Source organism: Poromitra crassiceps, assembly GCF_964638095.1.
Source record: "Poromitra crassiceps genome assembly, chromosome: 13".
NCBI classification, from domain to species: Eukaryota; Metazoa; Chordata; class Actinopteri; order Beryciformes; family Melamphaidae; genus Poromitra; species Poromitra crassiceps.
This window is the reverse complement of record NC_139644.1, coordinates 18,608,713-18,627,586: the sequence shown is the minus strand read 5'-3', so window position 1 is coordinate 18,627,586 and position 18,874 is coordinate 18,608,713. Positions and strand designations below refer to the sequence as shown.

Sequence of the window (18,874 nt, the reverse complement as noted above, 5' to 3'; positions counted from 1 at the left end):
GTCTACACCCACTGACCATGGCACTCTTGAACATTTGCCTTATGGATTACAAAAAATATGTACTTAGTTGGGAATAAGACTATTATTTCCAAACAGGCTAAATAAACAACATCTGGACTCTGTCCAAGACTATGTGGCCACCTACTGGACACCTGAATTTCCCAAAGGGGATGAATAAAGTATCTATCTATCTATCTATCTATCTATCTATCTATCTATCTATCTATCTATCTATCTATCTATCTATCTATCTATCTATCTATCTATCTATCTCAGCCAAAAGTATACTGTACTCCAGTGTACGATCAGAGCATAAAAGGGGCTTTAATGGGTTGAACCCATCTCACATTTATTTTGTACTAGTTTATCTATCTACCAGTTTCCCACTATCGATTCGACATAACGGGCACCTTAAAATTCAATTGCAATTGGACGGGGTGAATGTGGTCCAATCCAATTCGAGAACACCTTGACCAGCGTCTAGCTCATCAAATGGCTGAGCTCGCTGCGGAGACCCCCACCCATGGTAGGGCGGTGCTCCAGTTGCAATGACACATTCAATATGGAGTAGTACAGCAAATAGCCGGATTCACTCACACATTTCCCCAATTCTCATTCAGATTTCGAACAAATTTCCTAGTCGTTCAGACATTCTCAACGCTCTCCCTCGGACGCCAGGCTGCGGGACTCGCTCACGTATGTTTGACACGTTCTCAAATGTCGTTTGTATGTGAAGCGGTTACTGAACGACAACAACCGCGTTGACAAGCAGCGAGCTATGAAACTATTATTGTAGCGTTTAGTTATAATACTTTGTTCGAAACGGATCGTTTACTGTTAACACGCTACGGTCTCCGTACAACGCTCTCGACAACCGGAGGTGGATTTGAATACAGGACTATACTTTAATTAATTAAACCACAACTTTTTCGGGGGGTTAGTGGGTGAAAGGTGACCGTGTGCCATCACTCCAGTTCGCTGGCATCGCTGCTGATTGGTAGGTAAGTTGTTGGCTACATCGCATGCATATAGATTTTGCGCAGTACGTGTTCATACACAATTAGACCTTTTCTGTGGCATTTATGGCGTGTACACGTTGCCCACATGTGAGATAGTCTGTCAGCCATTGCCTGCATGTTGATACATGTTTATTGGCGGTTTTTCTGGGTGTTTGATGTCATTCTTTAAGATATTACATTGAGCTAAATTGCTTGTCTATAATACAGTATACCATTCAACCTCCTGAATAAAACCATGTTTGTCTCACTCTCAACTTTACGTCCATCCCGCACCAAAACCCCCATCTTTCCCCCATGTCCATGACAAGAATGCACAATGCGGCGAATGTCTCAGTCTCTCTGGGTTCCCTGGGTCTGCTCCGTCTCTTCGGGGTCTCCTGGCCCTGGAGTCTGGCAGCAGGCTTTGGGGTCTACCTGGGCACCAGCAGCTGGAAATACTTCTACATCGCAGCGCGCACTGCGAAGAGAGACCTCAAGTAAGTTAACTCGACCGAATCAAATTTTGATCATGCTAGGGGCGCTACAGCTTTACTGACCTAACCTCTGTCCCCGTTTCCTCCCGTCACCCTCTCCAGTGGCCTCTATGTGCTCTTGAGAGTGAAGCTGGCTTTGTGGCATCACATGCGTCGTGGGAGCACCATTCCTTCCATCTTTGCCCAGACAGTAAAACTCCACCCAAACAAACCGGCTCTGATCTACGAGGCCACCGGGGAGACGTTGACCTTCACCCAGCTGGACCAGCTGTCTAATGCTGTTGCCCAGTGGGCGCGGGGTCAGGGGTGGGTCTCCGGGGACGTGGTGGCCCTCTTCATGGAGAGCAGGCCGTTACAGGTGGCCCTTTGGCTGGGGTTCGCCAAGGTGGGGGTGGAAGCCGCACTCATTAACTTCAACCTCCGCCGTGATTCCCTGCTACATTGTATCGGAGTGTCAGCATCGCGGGGCATTGTGTTTGGAGCTGAGCTTGCTGAAGGTAAGACAGTATGACAAGCATTGGTGAGAGAAGCTACTTGAGGAGTTAATGTCATGCCTGTAGTATTATTCAGTAGTTGATAAAAATACAGATGATCACACTTTATTTATATTATTATTATTATATACATTTCCTACACAAGGCAAATACAATGTGCTCCACAGAGCAGAGGTGTCATCACCAGTGTGACTAGTCTCGCTGGACAGCCTCCCCATCCCTTCCGTGAGAGGAATCTGGCTGCACGGAAACAGGCTACTGGGATAAGGCCTCCCCTGCTCTACAGCTTCTCCCCATTGGAGCGACTGTTTCAGTCACTGCCGGATGTCCGCTCCCCGCTTATTACAAGCTCTGTCATTGGCTCCGACCATGTCCATGTCCATGTCAATCAGAGCGGCTTCCGCTCCCTCCTCTCTGTGTGTCGCTGTAAATAGTGCCCTGCCGCCTCAGTGAAAACAACAACGCTAACTAGCTAGCAAGCTAACAGCAGAAACCTACACGCTAGCTCGTTGCCAAACGCTGAAAATGGCAAGTTGGATTGTTGGAAACTATTTTCCAAGGGCACTGCTGCTAAGTGCTGCCCATCACAATTCCACAATGGAGACCTGGCTGCGCCGCCAGATTCCTCTCACGGAAGGGAAGGGAGGGAGGCCAGCGAGAGCCAGCCACTCTCACACTGCTGACACCTCTGGTCAGCCAGTAGAACTTCTCTGAGAGTGACTCCCTCAAAAGGAAATCAAGTTAGATTAGATCTTAATGGATTTTCCGAAGGATTCTTCGAAGCAGCATAGAGTCCAGTGGTCTTACCCCACAGAAAAAAGCAAACATGTTGTTTGAGGGTCATTTTTCATTTTGAAAAAAGAAAAAAAGATTAGATTCTGTCTGTAACATTATGTTATATAAACTGTAGCACTTGAACTGGCTTGACTGATGTCTTCTCTCCCTTCTCTCCTTTTACTGAATGTCAGCCATGTTGGAGGTGAGTTCCTCCCTGGGCCAGTCCATGGTACGGTTCTGTACAGGGGATCTCAGTGCAGAACATCTGGCGTGTCTGGCTGCCCAACCTCTGGACCCCATCTTAGCCTCTGCATCGACACTCCCCCTTCCCCCCTGCCTTCTCCCCAAAGGCTTCAATGGTGAGTGCCCCATCTCCCACTGAGCTGAACTCTGACTCTCATCAGGACGTCATCTGTAAACATGTTGAGGGCGAGTCTGCTTTTAAACAACTCTTACACAACTGTGTCCTTATACTATGCTTGACTGATCACCATTTTTGCTTGTTCTATTGGAATGTCGTTTTTTAATTCCGAAAGTGTAGAAAAAATGAATCTGTGTAACCGAGTGAATGTGAGTCCCGAGTGGTAGTGAGTAAGTTGGTTAAACTCTCACTCCCCAGTATAAAGGCCCGTTACGTTACCCAGCTCCGCCAAGGGAGCTAGCTCTCTTGGGGTTGCGGTTAGCGTGTGCACTTTGCAAGCAGGAGATTGTGGGATAGAATCCCGCCTCCGTCCCTGGGCGAGCCCTTAACATGGCTTCCTGCAAGAACTGTCAACACAACGCAGCAGCCTACACATACTCGTTTGTGCCTGGCCAAGTGATTGGTTGGCTGTGCAGAATTGATGAGATTGACAGATTGACAATTCATTTTGTATTCAGGACAGTTCTTGACATTTTTCTGTGCACAGCAAGAGCCGTCTAGATATGACTGACTGGTTGAGGTGTCTGAATCACAAATGGCCAGTTACTGTTTAGTTCTACCTGATCAGCATGCCACAAAAATGTGTGCATCCCATTTGAAATAACAAAATGTTCACCAGGAAAACAAACGCTACATTTTCTGTTCGGACTTTCTTTCAAAACAACATATGATATGTTATTGCTAGCACTATTGAATGCATGCCTGACTTCACTGGCAGTGATGGATAGACAACGGTAACGAGAGTTCAGGTTCTTATGTTGATTGTAAACTGTGAAGACACAAGTATGTACCTACTGTCTTACCATTTCAGCTTGCCGTTTTAATGCTGTACTGTATTCTCTTCTACAGATCGCCTATTTTATATTTACACGTCTGGGACCACAGGACTGCCCAAGGCTGCCATTGTGGTACAGAGCCGGTACGTTTTCTTGAACTACCACTAGGACCACTCTGTAGAGTTGTTACAGTTGCCGCACAGCTAATTTGAGATAAATTGAGATTTGGGTATATTGGCTGTTTTTAATATTCGGGTGGTATTGAATGTTTTTTACATTTTGTTTCCCCAACAGTTACTACCGGATTGCTGCTTTTGGGTATTTTGCCTTCTGCATGCGCCCTGATGACATCATCTATGACTGCCTGCCTCTCTATCACTCTGCAGGTATGTGACGTTAGCGTTGAGGCCTGTGGAGAGGTAACACAAACTTCATTTTGTACTGGTTGACCGGGTCACCATGGAGCGTGACTACTCAAATACATTCTTTTACTAACCTGTTTTGAGAAGTGAAGGCTTGCTTGAAGTTTTTAATTGTAATTGCTTGTAGCAGATCCATGTATTGTTCTGTGGGAGCATTTGGCAAGTCCCGCGCAGCGGGGTAAGACCACCGGATAGAATCTGCACTCCTAAGGATCTTTCCTGAGCTCATCTAAATTGAGGGAGTTCACTCTACCATAAACTCATACCTGGCGCCATGCATATTTTTGTGCGGTGATGTCGGCAAACAGACCAGAGGCAATGCACACTTAATTTACAGTGTCATCAGTAGGAGAGTGACTAATAAATACATATTTTTCGTTTGTTTATGAAATGTGCTATACAAATAAACTTGTCTTGCCTGACATTGCTGTGACTTGTCTTGCCATGCCTTGATACATGCCAATCTTTCCAGCTAGGCCTGTTTATCCTAAATATGAGCTCTTTCTTGCCAGGTAATATCATGGGAGTTGGCCAGTGTCTGATGCATGGCCTCACTGTGGTAGTGAAGAAGAAATTCTCTGCCAGCCGCTTCTGGGAAGACTGTATCAAGTACAACTGCACTGTAAGCACTTAAATATCGACCAAATATCGAGAGGTGATGCGGTTTGTCGAATATGAGTTAGTATGAACTGTACATTTTGAACTAGTAGTCGTGGCCTCGTAACAAAACTGCATTCTCCCTGTAGGTGGTGCAGTACATCGGGGAAATCTGCCGCTACCTCCTGTCCCAGCCGGTGCGTCCAGCAGAGAAGGGTCACCGGGTTCGGCTGGCGGTGGGGAACGGGTTGCGCCCCAGCGTGTGGGAAGCCTTCACGGAGCGCTTTAGGGTGGCGCAGGTCGGCGAGTTCTACGGAGCGACTGAGTGTAACTGTAGCATCGCCAACATGGACGGCAAGGTCAGCAAACACAGTGTGTTACTTCCATCTCCACTGATACCAAATGAATAGGATGGGAGTGTAGTTAATGTTCTGTCTCGCCAGGTGGGGGCCTGTGGATTCAACAGCCGCATTCTCCCCAATGTGTACCCCATCCGTCTGGTGAAGGTTGACGAGGAAACCATGGAGCTGGTTCGGGACAGCAAGGGTCTCTGTGTGTCTTGTCGTCCAGGTAATGCCTACACAGATGTTGTTGGTTTTGATCATTAACCTGGTCTATGTCGCTCTTTCGGTCTCCTGAAAACATCGCATGAACCTCCTCTCTTTCTCGCAGGGGAGCCAGGGCTTCTGGTGGGTCGGATCAACCAGCAGGACCCATTACGGCGCTTCGATGGCTACGCAAGTCAGGATGCTACAAGGAAGAAGATAGCCCACAATGTCTTCAAGAAAAACGACTCTGCGTATTTATCAGGTTACCAGTCAAGTTTGGTCACAATAGATATTGCAATACACGATAGCTCACAACAGCGGTCATAAATGTTAACACATATGCGTTCAAAGCTGTTGTCTTTATATAATTTATAACTTGAAAGTTGAGACAAGACAAATGCAGATTGTGTTAAAATAGCCAGGCTGCCTTTGTCAGCGTTCATTAGGGGTGATGAGTTATGAGTGTCCAGTCACTTCTTTGACTATTAAGTAGTTAACTCAAAGTCAAACTGAAGTTCATCAGCACAGACGGGTGTTTTTGCCCCTCAACTTCTTAGCCATCATAAACCTTCTGTGCCCGTCAGAAAGGCAAACACGTTGATGTTAGATGATCTATTACAAACTTAATGGCCGTTGATTCCCTGTCAGCATTTTATTTTTCCCTCAGCCTTTTGATCCAAGGTTGAAAATCAATCTCCTTTCCGTGTGGCGACCTCAGGTGACGTGCTGGTGATGGACGATCTGGGCTACATGTACTTCAGGGACCGCAGCGGGGACACGTTCCGCTGGAGAGGGGAGAATGTTTCCACCACCGAGGTGGAGGGCACACTCAGCGGTCTCCTGGATCAGACGGATGTGGCCGTCTATGGGGTGGCAGTGCCAGGTGACGCATAACTTTTGTATTAAGCACTATGTCTACTTTTAGGAGCATGTTTGGAACACAGTTGCCTTTTCCCTTTGGGGGTTTTGTCGCTTGTTTCCATGGGCTTAACCATGCATTTTTTGGGGGGGAGGTAATGTCCCCCCCAATACTGAGAAAATACCAATCTGCCCGCCCCCCTCCCAATATACAGGCGTCCGGATCGCATTGCGGTCTTTCAGATCCTGTAGCAGGTTCCTTTTTAAAGCTAGAGTGAAGATACTGGTATCATATGAAACTAGAAGACCTAAGGCAGCCATGTGATGCTAGTTGGGAAGGGGGCGAAATAACACTCCAAAGTTAGGCTCGATTTTGGCGAGGGGAAAAACTGGCATTGCAGTTTTCTAAGGGGTCCCTTGACCTCTCACCTCAAGATATCTGAATGAGAATGGGTTCTATGGGTTCTATGGGTACCTGCGAGTCTCCCCTTTACAGACATGCCCACTTTATTCGAATCCTATGCAGTTTTAGGCAAAAACCATGATTTTTTTTGCATGCTGTACAAATGTTTTGTTTTCGCCTTTTTTTTCTTTGCTTGCATATTTATTTCAGAGTCCCTTTTTTTCCCAACATTAATGCATTCATGTTTTATTTTGGAGGGATTCTTGACCATTTTTATCAATTCTTGAGTGGTCAAAAATGGTTAAATCTTGCGGCAAATCTGTGTAACAAATGGTCTCAACCCAAATATTGCAGCAACTTATGAGACATAATTGAGCATGGGGATGTCCATCATATATTTCTCATTATAAAACGGCTCTCTCAAATCAAGCAATCTGATTGGTTCACAGCCATTGTATAATTCCAGTAACCGAGTTCAATAACCCATGGCCATGGGTTATTGGTTGCCATGGCAACTCTCTTACTAAAAGGCTCGAGCTCCGTGTTGGGCTTTCCAGAAAGCTCTCAGCTTCTCATCAAGCGCCAGGATTGGCCAATGTCAACTTCAGTCTCCAGAAAGATCCAATCAAATCACCCGCACGTCTATCTTCTTGCTAGAGGTCCCACCTTACAGTAGTGTCAAAACAAAAAGCTACTCGCTTGCAGCCAGACGCATGATGGCGCAACTCTCTAGGCTTTGGTTACCTCAAAAACAAAATGGCGGAGACAACTTTCAGATCCTTGTGAATCGATCTTCGCTTATAACTTTACTAATACTTTGCAGAAAATCATGTTTTGTACAAGAATAGACGCGGGCTAATGTCTTAACCCCTCTCTCGCGCGCCCTCACTCTTAACCCCGCATTTCTAAATAAGACGTAACGTTACTTGGTGTCGGCATAAGGCTCTGGTGTCGGGCTATGCAAAACCTCTCAGCAAGCGCCAGGATTGGCCAATGTCGACTTCAGTCTCCAGAACGATCCAATCAAATCACCCGCACGTCTATCTTCTTGCTAGAGGTCCCGCCTTACAGTAGTGTTTCAACTGACTCTATCAGAATAAAATGCCAGTCGGACTTATAGTATTATTATTATTATATTATTATACTTGGAAACCGTTTTATAAAAGCAATATAGCACTCGAGCTGCGTGGTGTTGTGGAATATATCCCGCTGATAAGCTTATCAGCGGGATATATTCACCACAACACACTTGCTCTCGTGATATATTGCTTAATCATAATGTTCTAAGCCCATTATACCCTAAACTTTCAACATTTGAAAACGCCTAACCAAAACACATTTTTTATTACTGATTCATGGCTAGAAAATCTTGACACACTTGAGCTGCATCTCAAATCTAATCTTAAGCTTCCCGGCTTTCAGATGATGTGTACCACTTCTATGTGGTGTATACTGTTAATCTCCTATCTCACCCTAAAGATCCCCCATTCCTCTAAAAAAAAAAGTGTAAAAAAAAAAAGTGTCTGGAAGGGAGGGGGTGTGAATTCAAATGGTCAATGTAGTCCTCAAAACTATCTTCTAATTTAGAATCTAAATGTTTGAATTTGCATATATATAAATCATAGAATTGTGGAAAAATGCACTTAAAAAAATCTGGGGGAGGGCTCTCATTTGGACCCCGCCTTGCTTGTTTCTGCCCTACTTGCCAAGGATTAATCTGAATGTCTCATACCCAGGTGTGGAGGGGAAGGCAGGCATGGCCGCCATCGCAGACGCCACGGGAAGTTTTGACTGCAACGTTTTCTTGCAAGAGGTTCAACGAGTCCTTCCTCCATACGCCCGACCTGTGTTTCTACGAATCTCCCCACATGTCGACACCACGGGTAAATTGGCACAGGACTAATATCCATAATATCCCTCCTAAGTTAATAAAAAAAAATCAAACATCACCAATGATTTCACGTCAAGAAATCACAATCTATCTTCTGTGCATCTCCATTCCCCTTCAGGCACATTTAAAATCCAGAAGACCAGGCTGCAGAGGGAGGGATTCGACCCGCGGCACGCGACTGACCAGATCTACTTTCTAAACTCCAGAGCTGGGCGTTACGAGGCCGTAGATGAGGAGCTATACAGTGCCATAGTGGAGGGAAGAATGTCTCTATGAGATGGAAGCGCTGGTGGGGCAGTCAGGGTGCCTCAGCTGGACAGATGCTGTAGAAGGAGAGCATACATTTCTATGCTGGTGTCGGCATCAGTCGGCACCTCCTCCCCTGGATTCAACCATTCAGGGACCCTAGATGAAAGGGCTACTTAAATAGGCAGCCGCAGCACTGTTGCAGGTAATGTTCTAACACTGTATGAATAACACACCAGGAGATAGTCTGAGGGCGTTTTTATTCCCTTGTACTGTAAACATTTCCTTCTCTATAGTTTAGCCAAATGAACACCTCAAAAGCCTTTGAGCTTCACCGACATGAAGTGAGCGTCCTGCGGATCCCACTTGAAAAATAGGATACATGATGTTACAATATGAAGATTTGCTTTGTGTTAGAGGGAATGCTCCCTTGAATGAAATATTCTGAAAGAATAATCATGTCTGTGTGGGTTCAAGCAATACTTGAGCGTGAAGTTCTGGAGTTACTGCTGTGTGTCAGGATGTGAAGAGTGCCATGCAACATGCAGTACGTGTGGCCACTAGGACATCACTAACCTTAGAGGTTTTTTTAATGCAATGTTACATATTGATGGAAAAAACTAAACCCACTTATAGTACTTATCATGTTTGAAGTAATGAACAGATTGCACTGGCACTGGTTTGCAAATATAGCCTACACACTCATCGTTCCTGTACTGTATGTGCCTTATATGGATTTTTACATCAGTGTTCTAAAGTATTTGTGTTTAATGCTTTTCCTGGAAAAGAGGTTAAAAAAAATGTAGGAATCACAGAAATAAACCTTTAGACTGAAGTCTTACAAAGCTCAGTCACACACACATCCTATCTAACTGATACCTTATTAGTACATTAATGTACAAAATGTAGGTATGAATAATTGTGAGCCTAAGCATAATTTCAGATCTCATACATTTGTTTGGCTGTAACCCAAATTAAATATTTTAAAACATGTTTGATTAATGTCATTCATAAAACGTGAGAGATCTTGCACTCATTTGTTCTTACTTTATTAGCTTGCCCTTTGTACTGACATAATCATCTCTCATGGGAAACAGAAATGACTTCTTCACAAGCTTAATAAATAGCAGCCCTTGATTTCTGTATTGCAGTGATGGAAACATTGCTTGCATGCATGGTGATCTGCGACTCAAAAGTCCTAATTCACCATTCATCCACTGATAAGGATATCCTTGCGGGCAGGATTTTCAGTGGATGCTCTTTGCAGGCAGTGCAGAAGTATGGAAAGGCTCTGGGTGTGATGATATCTGTGAAGGTGTAGAGGGGCGTTCTCACTCCAGGATCGAAGAAGGTCACCTTGCCTCGGTCCATGTCCAGCACCACTCTGACCACGTGTGGCTCCTTGGTCATGGTCAGCGGGCCCCATGGCGCGGTGCAAGCCTTATGCTCTCCGTTGCGGTACCTTATAGTCCAGAAGCCCTCTGCCGGCGTCAGAACGTGCTTGCCCTTCCTGTTGATGGACTCGCTGGCCACACCCACCACCCAGTAGGTGTTGTCCTTCACCTCCACGTCCCAACTGTGGCGCCCGGTGCGAAAGCCCTCGGAGGCCAGCATCTCAGCACTGATGTCGAAGCGTTCCGGATTGTCCGGCAGCTTGAAGGTTTGACTGCAGCTCTGTACAACGGTCAGGTCCTCTGACAGGATGAAGCAGCTAGCGGCTGTGTTGGGATCCAGAACCACGGGAGCTTGAGGAGCAGAAGAGGGGAAAGTGATTGAGCATAAGGGAAGGAGCTGACCAATATGAGATGATGAGCGATGTTGCTGCTGAACGGACTCACTGTATTTAATGATGCTCTTCATCTTCTCCCACACTTGATATCTCAGAGAGCCCAAGTGCTTCGGCACATCAATCAGAGCACCGGACATCATTTGAGGGTCCAAGGGTTTTCGCCAGGTTCTGAAATGATACTGTGGAATTAGTTCTCTGAATTGTTTAATCGAAGCTATGTTATAATCCTAAAAGAAATATGGCTGTAGATAGGTCTTAAAATACTGTAAATGTAACTATAATGCACATACCTCTTTATTGTGTCCTTGTAGTTCTGAAAACCAAATGGCAGAGAACAACTTTCAGCATGTGATCTGTACACGTAAGTATAATGACCTAGTTCAATTTTACTTGTATTTCCAACCATCTGTCTTATTTACCTTTAGAAAAGGGACGTCTTGAGATCTCATCTCCTGCTCCGCCAATGCGATGGTGTTGGTGAGAGACGTGACCTCATTGCTCATCTCCTCAATCTTCTGGTTGATGGTGTGATTCTTCAGATCCATCTCAGCCTTTAAAACAGAAAGTCTGGCCCCCTCTTCTTCTTTCAGGAAGTTGTGAAGGGCTTCAAAACCCTCTTTGATCTGTGTCTCAGTATGCTCGGCTTGGGTCTGGAAGGAGACATGATTGAAACTGGTCATCACTACCCTCTCTCTCTCTAGTATCTTTAAAGCATTTGGTGCTGATGGAACTGACAATACCTTGACATGCTCTGCCGTTTGCTCGCAGACCATTTTCGCCTTCTTGTACACCTGCAACTTCTCTTTCAAAGGCAGCAGTGCGCTCTTCAGTTCCTCCTAGAAGGTCGGTGAGAAGGCATCTAAGGTCAGCGAGAGGGCATCTACACTTAAACACGGGTCAAACTGGTAAGGCCACCAAGCTGTCAGCACAATGTGGGGCTTCCAGCTGCCACACGCCATGGAAGCATTCCCCCTCAAATGCAAAGCTGCACGTCTATCAAATCTATAGGACTGGATCAAATGCCCTGGCAACATTACAGAGCTGGATTCACGCAGCTGTGAGAATCCAGAGAGGGACACAAGGTGGCGGCCAATAAATTAATTTCACATTAGCCTTGATGCGCTCAATGCATTCCCTGTCTTAAGAAGAAGACAAGGAGGACAGGTGGAGAGAGCAGAATGATGAATACAGTGTCACACATTGGAGAAACCTTATGGGAGTCTAGTTTCTAACTCCCCAGGGGCACTGGCACTGGCTTTTGGTCAGCAATGCCTGACCCAAAATATAAATCTATTATTAGAATGTGAATGAACCCTGCCAAACACCTTCGCATAGCCATGTGTTTGAGTAGATCAGGTTCAGAGAAGCACAAAGCTGCAATAAAAAAATAAAACACAATATGCAGTGCATTTTCTTAAAAGATGATAAGTTGTACAAAATGTTTATATTCATGATGAATATACTAATATATACAGTGTGTATATATAATCATAATCTTTAGCATGCCACTTCATTTTAATTCCAAGGGCTGGCCAGTATTATTGTAGACCACAGCCCCCCCACACCCCAATTTTGAAAATCTGGTCTAAAAAGTCATACGTAGCACAAAAGACCAACTGCAACAGCGCAAGATACACTGAAGTTTATAATAGATTTCTTTTCCATTTGCAAGTATCAGCAAGAAAGAGGCTTCAGCTTGACTTCCAGTTGTAGCCAAAGATTTCCAGAGCAGCTGATGTCAGAGGTTGCCCCTTGATGAATCATCTCAAGGGATACATTTCAAAGGATCTAAATGCTCTACCAAAGTGAAAACCCACTTTGAGGTGACTTCAGCCATGTGTCTTTTTCTCGCCTACCTTACAGTCGTCAGCCCCTTCCCGAATGGGGTATAGCCTGTGCCCGATGTGCGTAGCTGCTCTCTCACACACAGCACAGATGGGCTCCAGGTCTTGCAGACAGAAGAGGTTGAGTCGTTCCCCATGCTGGGAACAAGCCTCTGGGTCATTCTTGCTCCTGTCCTGCTTGTAGGATTGGCAGGCCTTCTCCAGCACACTGCTCACCACTATGTGCTCCATGGATGACCGGCGCCAGCACAGAGGACAACAGCGCTCCCCACAGCCCTGTGTGTCCCAGCTGCCCTTAAGACAGGCTTTACAGAACCGGTGTTTGCAAGTGAGCAGCACCGGCTGACTGAGAATATTCCCACAAATCGGACAAGAAAGGTCGTCTTCAGCGCGTCTGGTGGCCATTCTTCTCTAGAGGGCTTTAAGGACAAGGCAGGAGGGTCTGATATGGTTACCACACCCCTGCACTGGCCCCTCCCACGCTGCAGGGCGGCTCCCTCATCTAAAGCTCAGTAATGCTCGGAAACAAGTGTCAATACCTCAGCCCCCCCACAGGAATATCCTGTGATGTGCTGTGTTATGCTGAGCATGCACATCACACATATTCAAGTAAACATCGCCCTCAGAATCAAATGCATCAAGAGATTGCATCTGACTAGACATGAGCCAGCAGTGGCTTGAATTACACAAGGATGATCACTGAGAAGTGGGTGATGGTAAGATGCAGTGTCTCCACTCAGATGACCCTCTGATAGCAGCTATGTTATGGTCGCCTCTTAAGTTACACGAGAAGTGTTGAAGCGACATGTCACAGTGAAATTAGAAGGTTTGTTAATGAGTTTCACGTCAGATAATATCCAAAATAACTCTGCGAGGATATAAATAGAGGGCGTCCATTTGGGTTGAGGTTGGGTGAGGAAATACTCTGCTGACCATTGGAAGAATTTTTTATTTTATTTTATTTTATTTTACTTTCTTTTATTTTTTCATTTGACTTTATTCAAAATCCCATATAGTCAAACCCATAGTATTATAGAACAGTATACACAGCTCGCATACTGTATGTGACCTGCTGTGACAAAATCAGTCTGATGTTTACTATCAATGGTCTGATGTCACACTGGCCCGTTTGTGAGAGAATATTGATTTGAGCTGTTTTGGGGTTTCACCAGATTTGAGTAAAATAAAGCATTGGCTTTCATTCTGTGTAAAGATTATTGTAAAATTCCAAACCGAAATATAGTTTTGAAGCTCATGCGTGACAAGCAGGACTAGCTTACTTTTGTCATACTTTTTCCTCAAAAACAGTTTGGAAACAGTTAAGACATACAGGGGTGTATCTCACTCAAGCTTTGGAGTACACGGATCATTTTGATATCACCGCAAAGCTTACACTCTCCTCTTTCCAACAGTCTATAAAACTCCAAATGTGTTTCAGGGGGTCAATGTGATTGATTTTGATAGGTCACATATGGTTCCAGAGTAACACTTGACTACAACTGAGATTTATTTCTTCTCCCTATTAGTCCGCACAGTCTGCAGACTCTACTTATTGGTTAACAGCTACAAGTTGTGTGCTCAGTATAAACACATTAATTTGTTAACTTTAGGGGCAATTAACACTTAGTAATCATGTTTGTACTGTAATTCAATCTTTTGTAGTGGGAATAAGTTCACAAGGATCAACGCTACACCAAAAATAGGGCAAGGGAGGGGCGGGGGGGGGGGGGGGGGGGTGGGGTGTAGCTCTAGGAATACAACTCTAACATGAGCTAACTGTGCAGGCCAGTATGCCTCAGCTATAGGGGAGGCTAACGTTTACCCTATAGCTGAGGCTAAATTCTAGGTGGGTTTGTTTTTGTGCCCTCGCCTCTCACACATTCTAATCTATATTAAGGTTCAAAGTCTATTTACAAATTAGGCAGGACAGTCTTTAGAGCCCGTCTGCTGCCAGAACTACTTTCAGCTGTTGAGTACTCATCCACAATAACAATAGATCAGAATCAGGCTTTAGGCTGCTGGCCAAGTATGCAACACACAGTACAAGGGATTTGACTTCGGTAAAAAAAGAAAAGAAAAGAAAAGCGCTCCCGTACTTTACATAACACTCAAACCTACCCCATATATATAAACTTCCATACCATGCCAGGACATAGGACGTGGCCTATGTACTGGCTAAATACATTCATATTTTATGCATAATACCACAGCAATCAGTGCAGGGTGCTGAGTGGAAAGAGTGCAAATCTATGCAGTGGTGGAAAATAGGTATTAGTTATAAACAAATATACAGCTATATAACAAAGAGGCCTAGACATCAAGTGTCCAATTGATTTGTTCATGACTTCATGTGATGACATGTGGAAAGAAACTGTTAAGGTGTCTAGTTGTTTTGGCCTTCAATGACCTGAGGCGCCTGCCAGAGGGGAGGAGTTTGAATAATGTGGTATCCAGGGTGCGAGGGGTCGGCATTAATCTTCCCTGTACGGTGGGCAGGTCAGCTTCTATGATCCATCCTATGACTGGTGAAGTGCATCCTCTGTTGGGCTTTTGTTTGTTTGTTTGTTTGTTTGTTTTAATTTAAATACAATGGAGTTCATGTTGGCTGCCCATTTTCGGGTCCTGGTTAGTGGTCCCCATCATTGTTTTGTCCAGTATTGGAAGAGGGGGCAATGGTGGCTGAGCTCCTCATGAAGGCCACCGTCATCTCCACTGTTATGAGTGTGTTACGCTCCAAGTTGTTGTCTTGTCACCATCTTGGACGAGACCAATGACTGTTGTATCGTCTGTGAACTTCAGGAGTAGATAGTATGTGAAAATGTCCATTATTCTCTCTGAGAGCTAACGTGTATCTGGAGGAGGCTTGTCTGTGGTTACACATTCAGTGATCTGGTCAGAGCTTTTTCCCAATAGATGATCAATTATTCAATAATACTGTTGTAACTACTATTGTGTCTGTTTCACTGAGATGATAGGTGAGTCCAATAACAGAATTTTGGCCATGACTACAATCGATGTAATTTATAGTTATATGTGTGTCTTTGCATCAGTTTGTCTTCTACCACACCTCCTCTCCACCTCCAGCACTCCTGACCAAATAAGTGCTAGCCTTGTGTCCATGCCATTGTTGGCACCAGTTCAGGGCTACTGATAGCAACAGCCGGCTAGACGAGTTTGACGAGTCAAGCCCCTCATGGACACACACACACACACACACACACACACACACACACACACACATACATACACACACACACACACACACACACACACACACACACACACACACACACACTTATGCTGTCACAATTTTAGTTGCTCATGCAGTCTCTGGGCAGACATAAACTTGCATGTTTCTTGGTTTCTGTATAACTTAAACATTTAAATATCTGACATTGTTTTATTTATATGATATACCATACTACATACAGTAATAGGCTAATCATTTTCCATGATTTAGTTTGAACTTATGTTTGTTTATTGTATAGTTGTTCTATTTGACCTAGTTGAATCAGACTATTGACAGCCATTTCAATTTGACAAGATGTTTTTATGCCTCCGCCGGCGATAGCCAGGCTGGAGGCATTATGGATCTGGGTTGTCCGTACGTACGTACATCCGTACATATGTCCGTCCGTACGATGTTCGTTAATGCGATATCTGAGGAATGCCTTGACGGAATTTCATCAAATTTGCCTCAAACATCGACTCAAGGATGATCTGATTAGATTTTGGTGGTCAAAGGTCAAGGTCACTGTGACCTCTCGAACGCCATTTTCAAGCTTGTTAATGCGATATCTCAGGAATGCCTTGACAGAATTTAATCAAACTTGTCTCAAACATCGACTTGGACTCAAGGATGAACTGATTAGATTTTGGTGGTCAAAGGTCAAGGTCACTGTGACCTCTCAAACGCCATTTTCCAGCTTGTTAACGCGATATCTCACGAATGCCTTGACGGAATTTCATCAAATTTGCCTCAAACATCAACTTGGACTCAAGGATGAACTAATTAGATTTTAGTGGTCAAAGGTCAAAGGCCAAGGTCACTGTGACCTCTCAAACGCCATTTTCAAGCTTGTTAGCGCAACATCTCAGGAATGCCTTGACGGAATTTAATCAAACTTGTCTCAAACATCGACTTGGACTCAAGGATGAACTGATTAGATTTTGGTGGTCAAAGGTCAAGCTCACTGTGACCTCTCAAACGCCATTTTCCAGCTTGTTAACGCGATATCTCACGAATGCCTTGACGGAATTTCATCAAATTTGCCTCAAACATCGACTTGGACTCAAGGATGAACTGATTAGATTTTAGTGGTCAAAGGCCAAGGTCACTGTGACCTCTCGAATGCCATTTTCAAGCTTGTTAGCACAACATCTCAGGAATGCCTTGACGGAATTTAATCAAACTTGTCTCAAACATTGACTTGGACTCAAGGATGAACTGATTAGATTTTGGTGGTCAAAGGTCAAGGTCGCTGTGACCTCTCAAACACCATTTCCCAGCTTGTTAAAGCGATATCTCATGAATGCCTTGACGGAATTTCATTAAATTTGCCTCAAACATCGACTTGGACTCAAGGATGAACAGATTAGATTTTCGTGGTCAAAGGTCAAGGTCACTGTGACCTCACGAATGCCATTCCCAAGTTCGTTAAAGCGATATCTCAAGAACAGCTTGATGGAATTTCTGCCAATTTGGCTCAAACGTCGACTTGGGCGCAAGGATGAAAGGATTACAATTTGGTGATCAAAGGTCAAGGTCACTGTGACCTCTCCAACGCCATTTTCAAGCTTGTTAACGCCATATCTCAGGAATGCCTTGAGGGAATGTCATCAAATTTGCCTCAAACATTAACTTGGCCTCAAGGATGAACTGATTACATTTTGGTAGTCAAACTTCAAGGTCACTGTGACCTCACGAACGCCATTCTCAATTTGGTTAACGCAATATCTCAAGAACGGCTTGATAGAATTTCTTCTAATTTGGCTCAAACATCGACTTGGACACAAGGATGAACTGATTCCATTTTGGTTATCAAAGGTCAAGGTCACTGTGACCTCTCGAATGCCATTTTCAAGCTTGTTCACACGATATCTCAGGAATGTCTTGATGGAATTTCTTCGAATTTGCCTCAAATGTCCACTTGGACTCAAGGATGAACTGATTACATTTTGGTGGTCAAAGTTCAAGGTCACTGTGACCTCACACACCCAATATCCAAGCTCTGTAACCCAACATCTCAGGAGCGCCTTGACGGAATTTCTTCCAATTGGCCTCAAATGGCGACTTGGACTCAAGAATGAACTAACGGCGGAGGCATAAGTCCGCGTTGCGGTCGTTCTAGTTAACAGTATTTCGGTTTTAAAATAACTTTCATTGTGAAACTTTTTTTGTAATAAAATTGGCATCTATGATTGAGGTGGAAAAGAATGGAGGACTAATGGGTCACTGTGTGTTTGCCTTATTACACCATAGCCCAGGCTTCCCCAAGTGGGGTCGCATGGAATTCAAATGTGGTCGCCTAAAATTTATACTTTTTTTTTTTTTTCTCAGAACAACATGAACAAACAAATGAACAGGCACAAAGAAAAAGTATACATACATCATCAACATTCGATATTACAATGTAGTGCTACCAGTCGCATAAGGTACTAATGTGCTTGTAGAGATGTTGTGCATATGATCCCACGCAAGAGGTCTATGACAAACCAGCCAGGGGGTGTCATCCGTCGCGCCTATCCTCATCGAGGTAGGCTAGAAACAGGTCCCAAATAGTCAAATTTTTTAAAAGTGAGTTGGAACCCGAGTCTTTCCATCCGTATAACAGAGATCATGTATAACAGAGATCGTGTCCGTCAACCACAGTTAAAATGAAGGTGAAGAGGGGGACTTCCATTCCAACAGAATGAGTTTTGTGTTGTTGCAACAATTGTCCACTGTGTCAGAGACTAGGGAAGTTCAGATGGAATTTCTACTAATTGATCAATACAAATAATAATTCTAATAATAAAAACAGACCACACACAATTTAAAAAAACAACTGACTACTAACTACAACTACTAACGTATCCTACATTACTTCCCCTCGTAAAAATCAAGTTCATATAAAGTGCAGGATACCGTTAGTGTTGTAGCTTGGCATATCTTGATTCACATGATCACACGTGACCAGGCAAAAGATTGTGTGTGTTTTGAATGCCCGGGGGTCAGTAGAGTTGTGTGACGTCAAAGTGGGGTCACGAGCCAAACGTTTGGGAAACACTGCCTAAGGAGGGAGAGCAGGGAGTCTCTGTGCAAGTTTTCAGCAGA

At 44.4% G+C, this 18,874-nt stretch overlaps 2 protein-coding genes across 2 annotated transcripts; one reads left to right on the top strand and one right to left on the bottom strand.

The window, feature by feature from the left end:
• The first annotated feature begins 588 nt into the window (after positions 1-588).
• On the top strand, positions 589-9,899 carry slc27a1a (solute carrier family 27 member 1a). Its single transcript, XM_083649820.1, has 13 exons — positions 589-1,001; positions 1,328-1,495; positions 1,595-1,989; positions 2,955-3,122; positions 4,034-4,103; positions 4,255-4,346; positions 4,895-5,004; positions 5,129-5,338; positions 5,423-5,549; positions 5,652-5,789; positions 6,246-6,410; positions 8,525-8,671; positions 8,798-9,899. Exons 2-13 carry the CDS (start codon positions 1,329-1,331, stop codon positions 8,953-8,955), a joined length of 1,947 nt encoding a protein of 648 aa, XP_083505946.1. The 5' UTR covers positions 589-1,001; position 1,328; the 3' UTR covers positions 8,956-9,899.
• A 172-nt stretch (positions 9,900-10,071) lies between these two features.
• On the bottom strand, positions 10,072-12,963 carry trim35-13 (tripartite motif containing 35-13; the record flags this gene model as incomplete). The annotated part of the gene is made up of 6 exons (XM_083649823.1): positions 10,072-10,670; positions 10,764-10,882; positions 11,005-11,027; positions 11,134-11,364; positions 11,455-11,550; positions 12,571-12,963. The coding sequence occupies 6 exons, from the start codon at positions 12,961-12,963 to the stop codon at positions 10,129-10,131; spliced, it is 1,404 nt and encodes a 467-aa protein (XP_083505949.1). The 3' UTR covers positions 10,072-10,128.
• Positions 12,964-18,874: the final 5,911 nt, after the last annotated feature.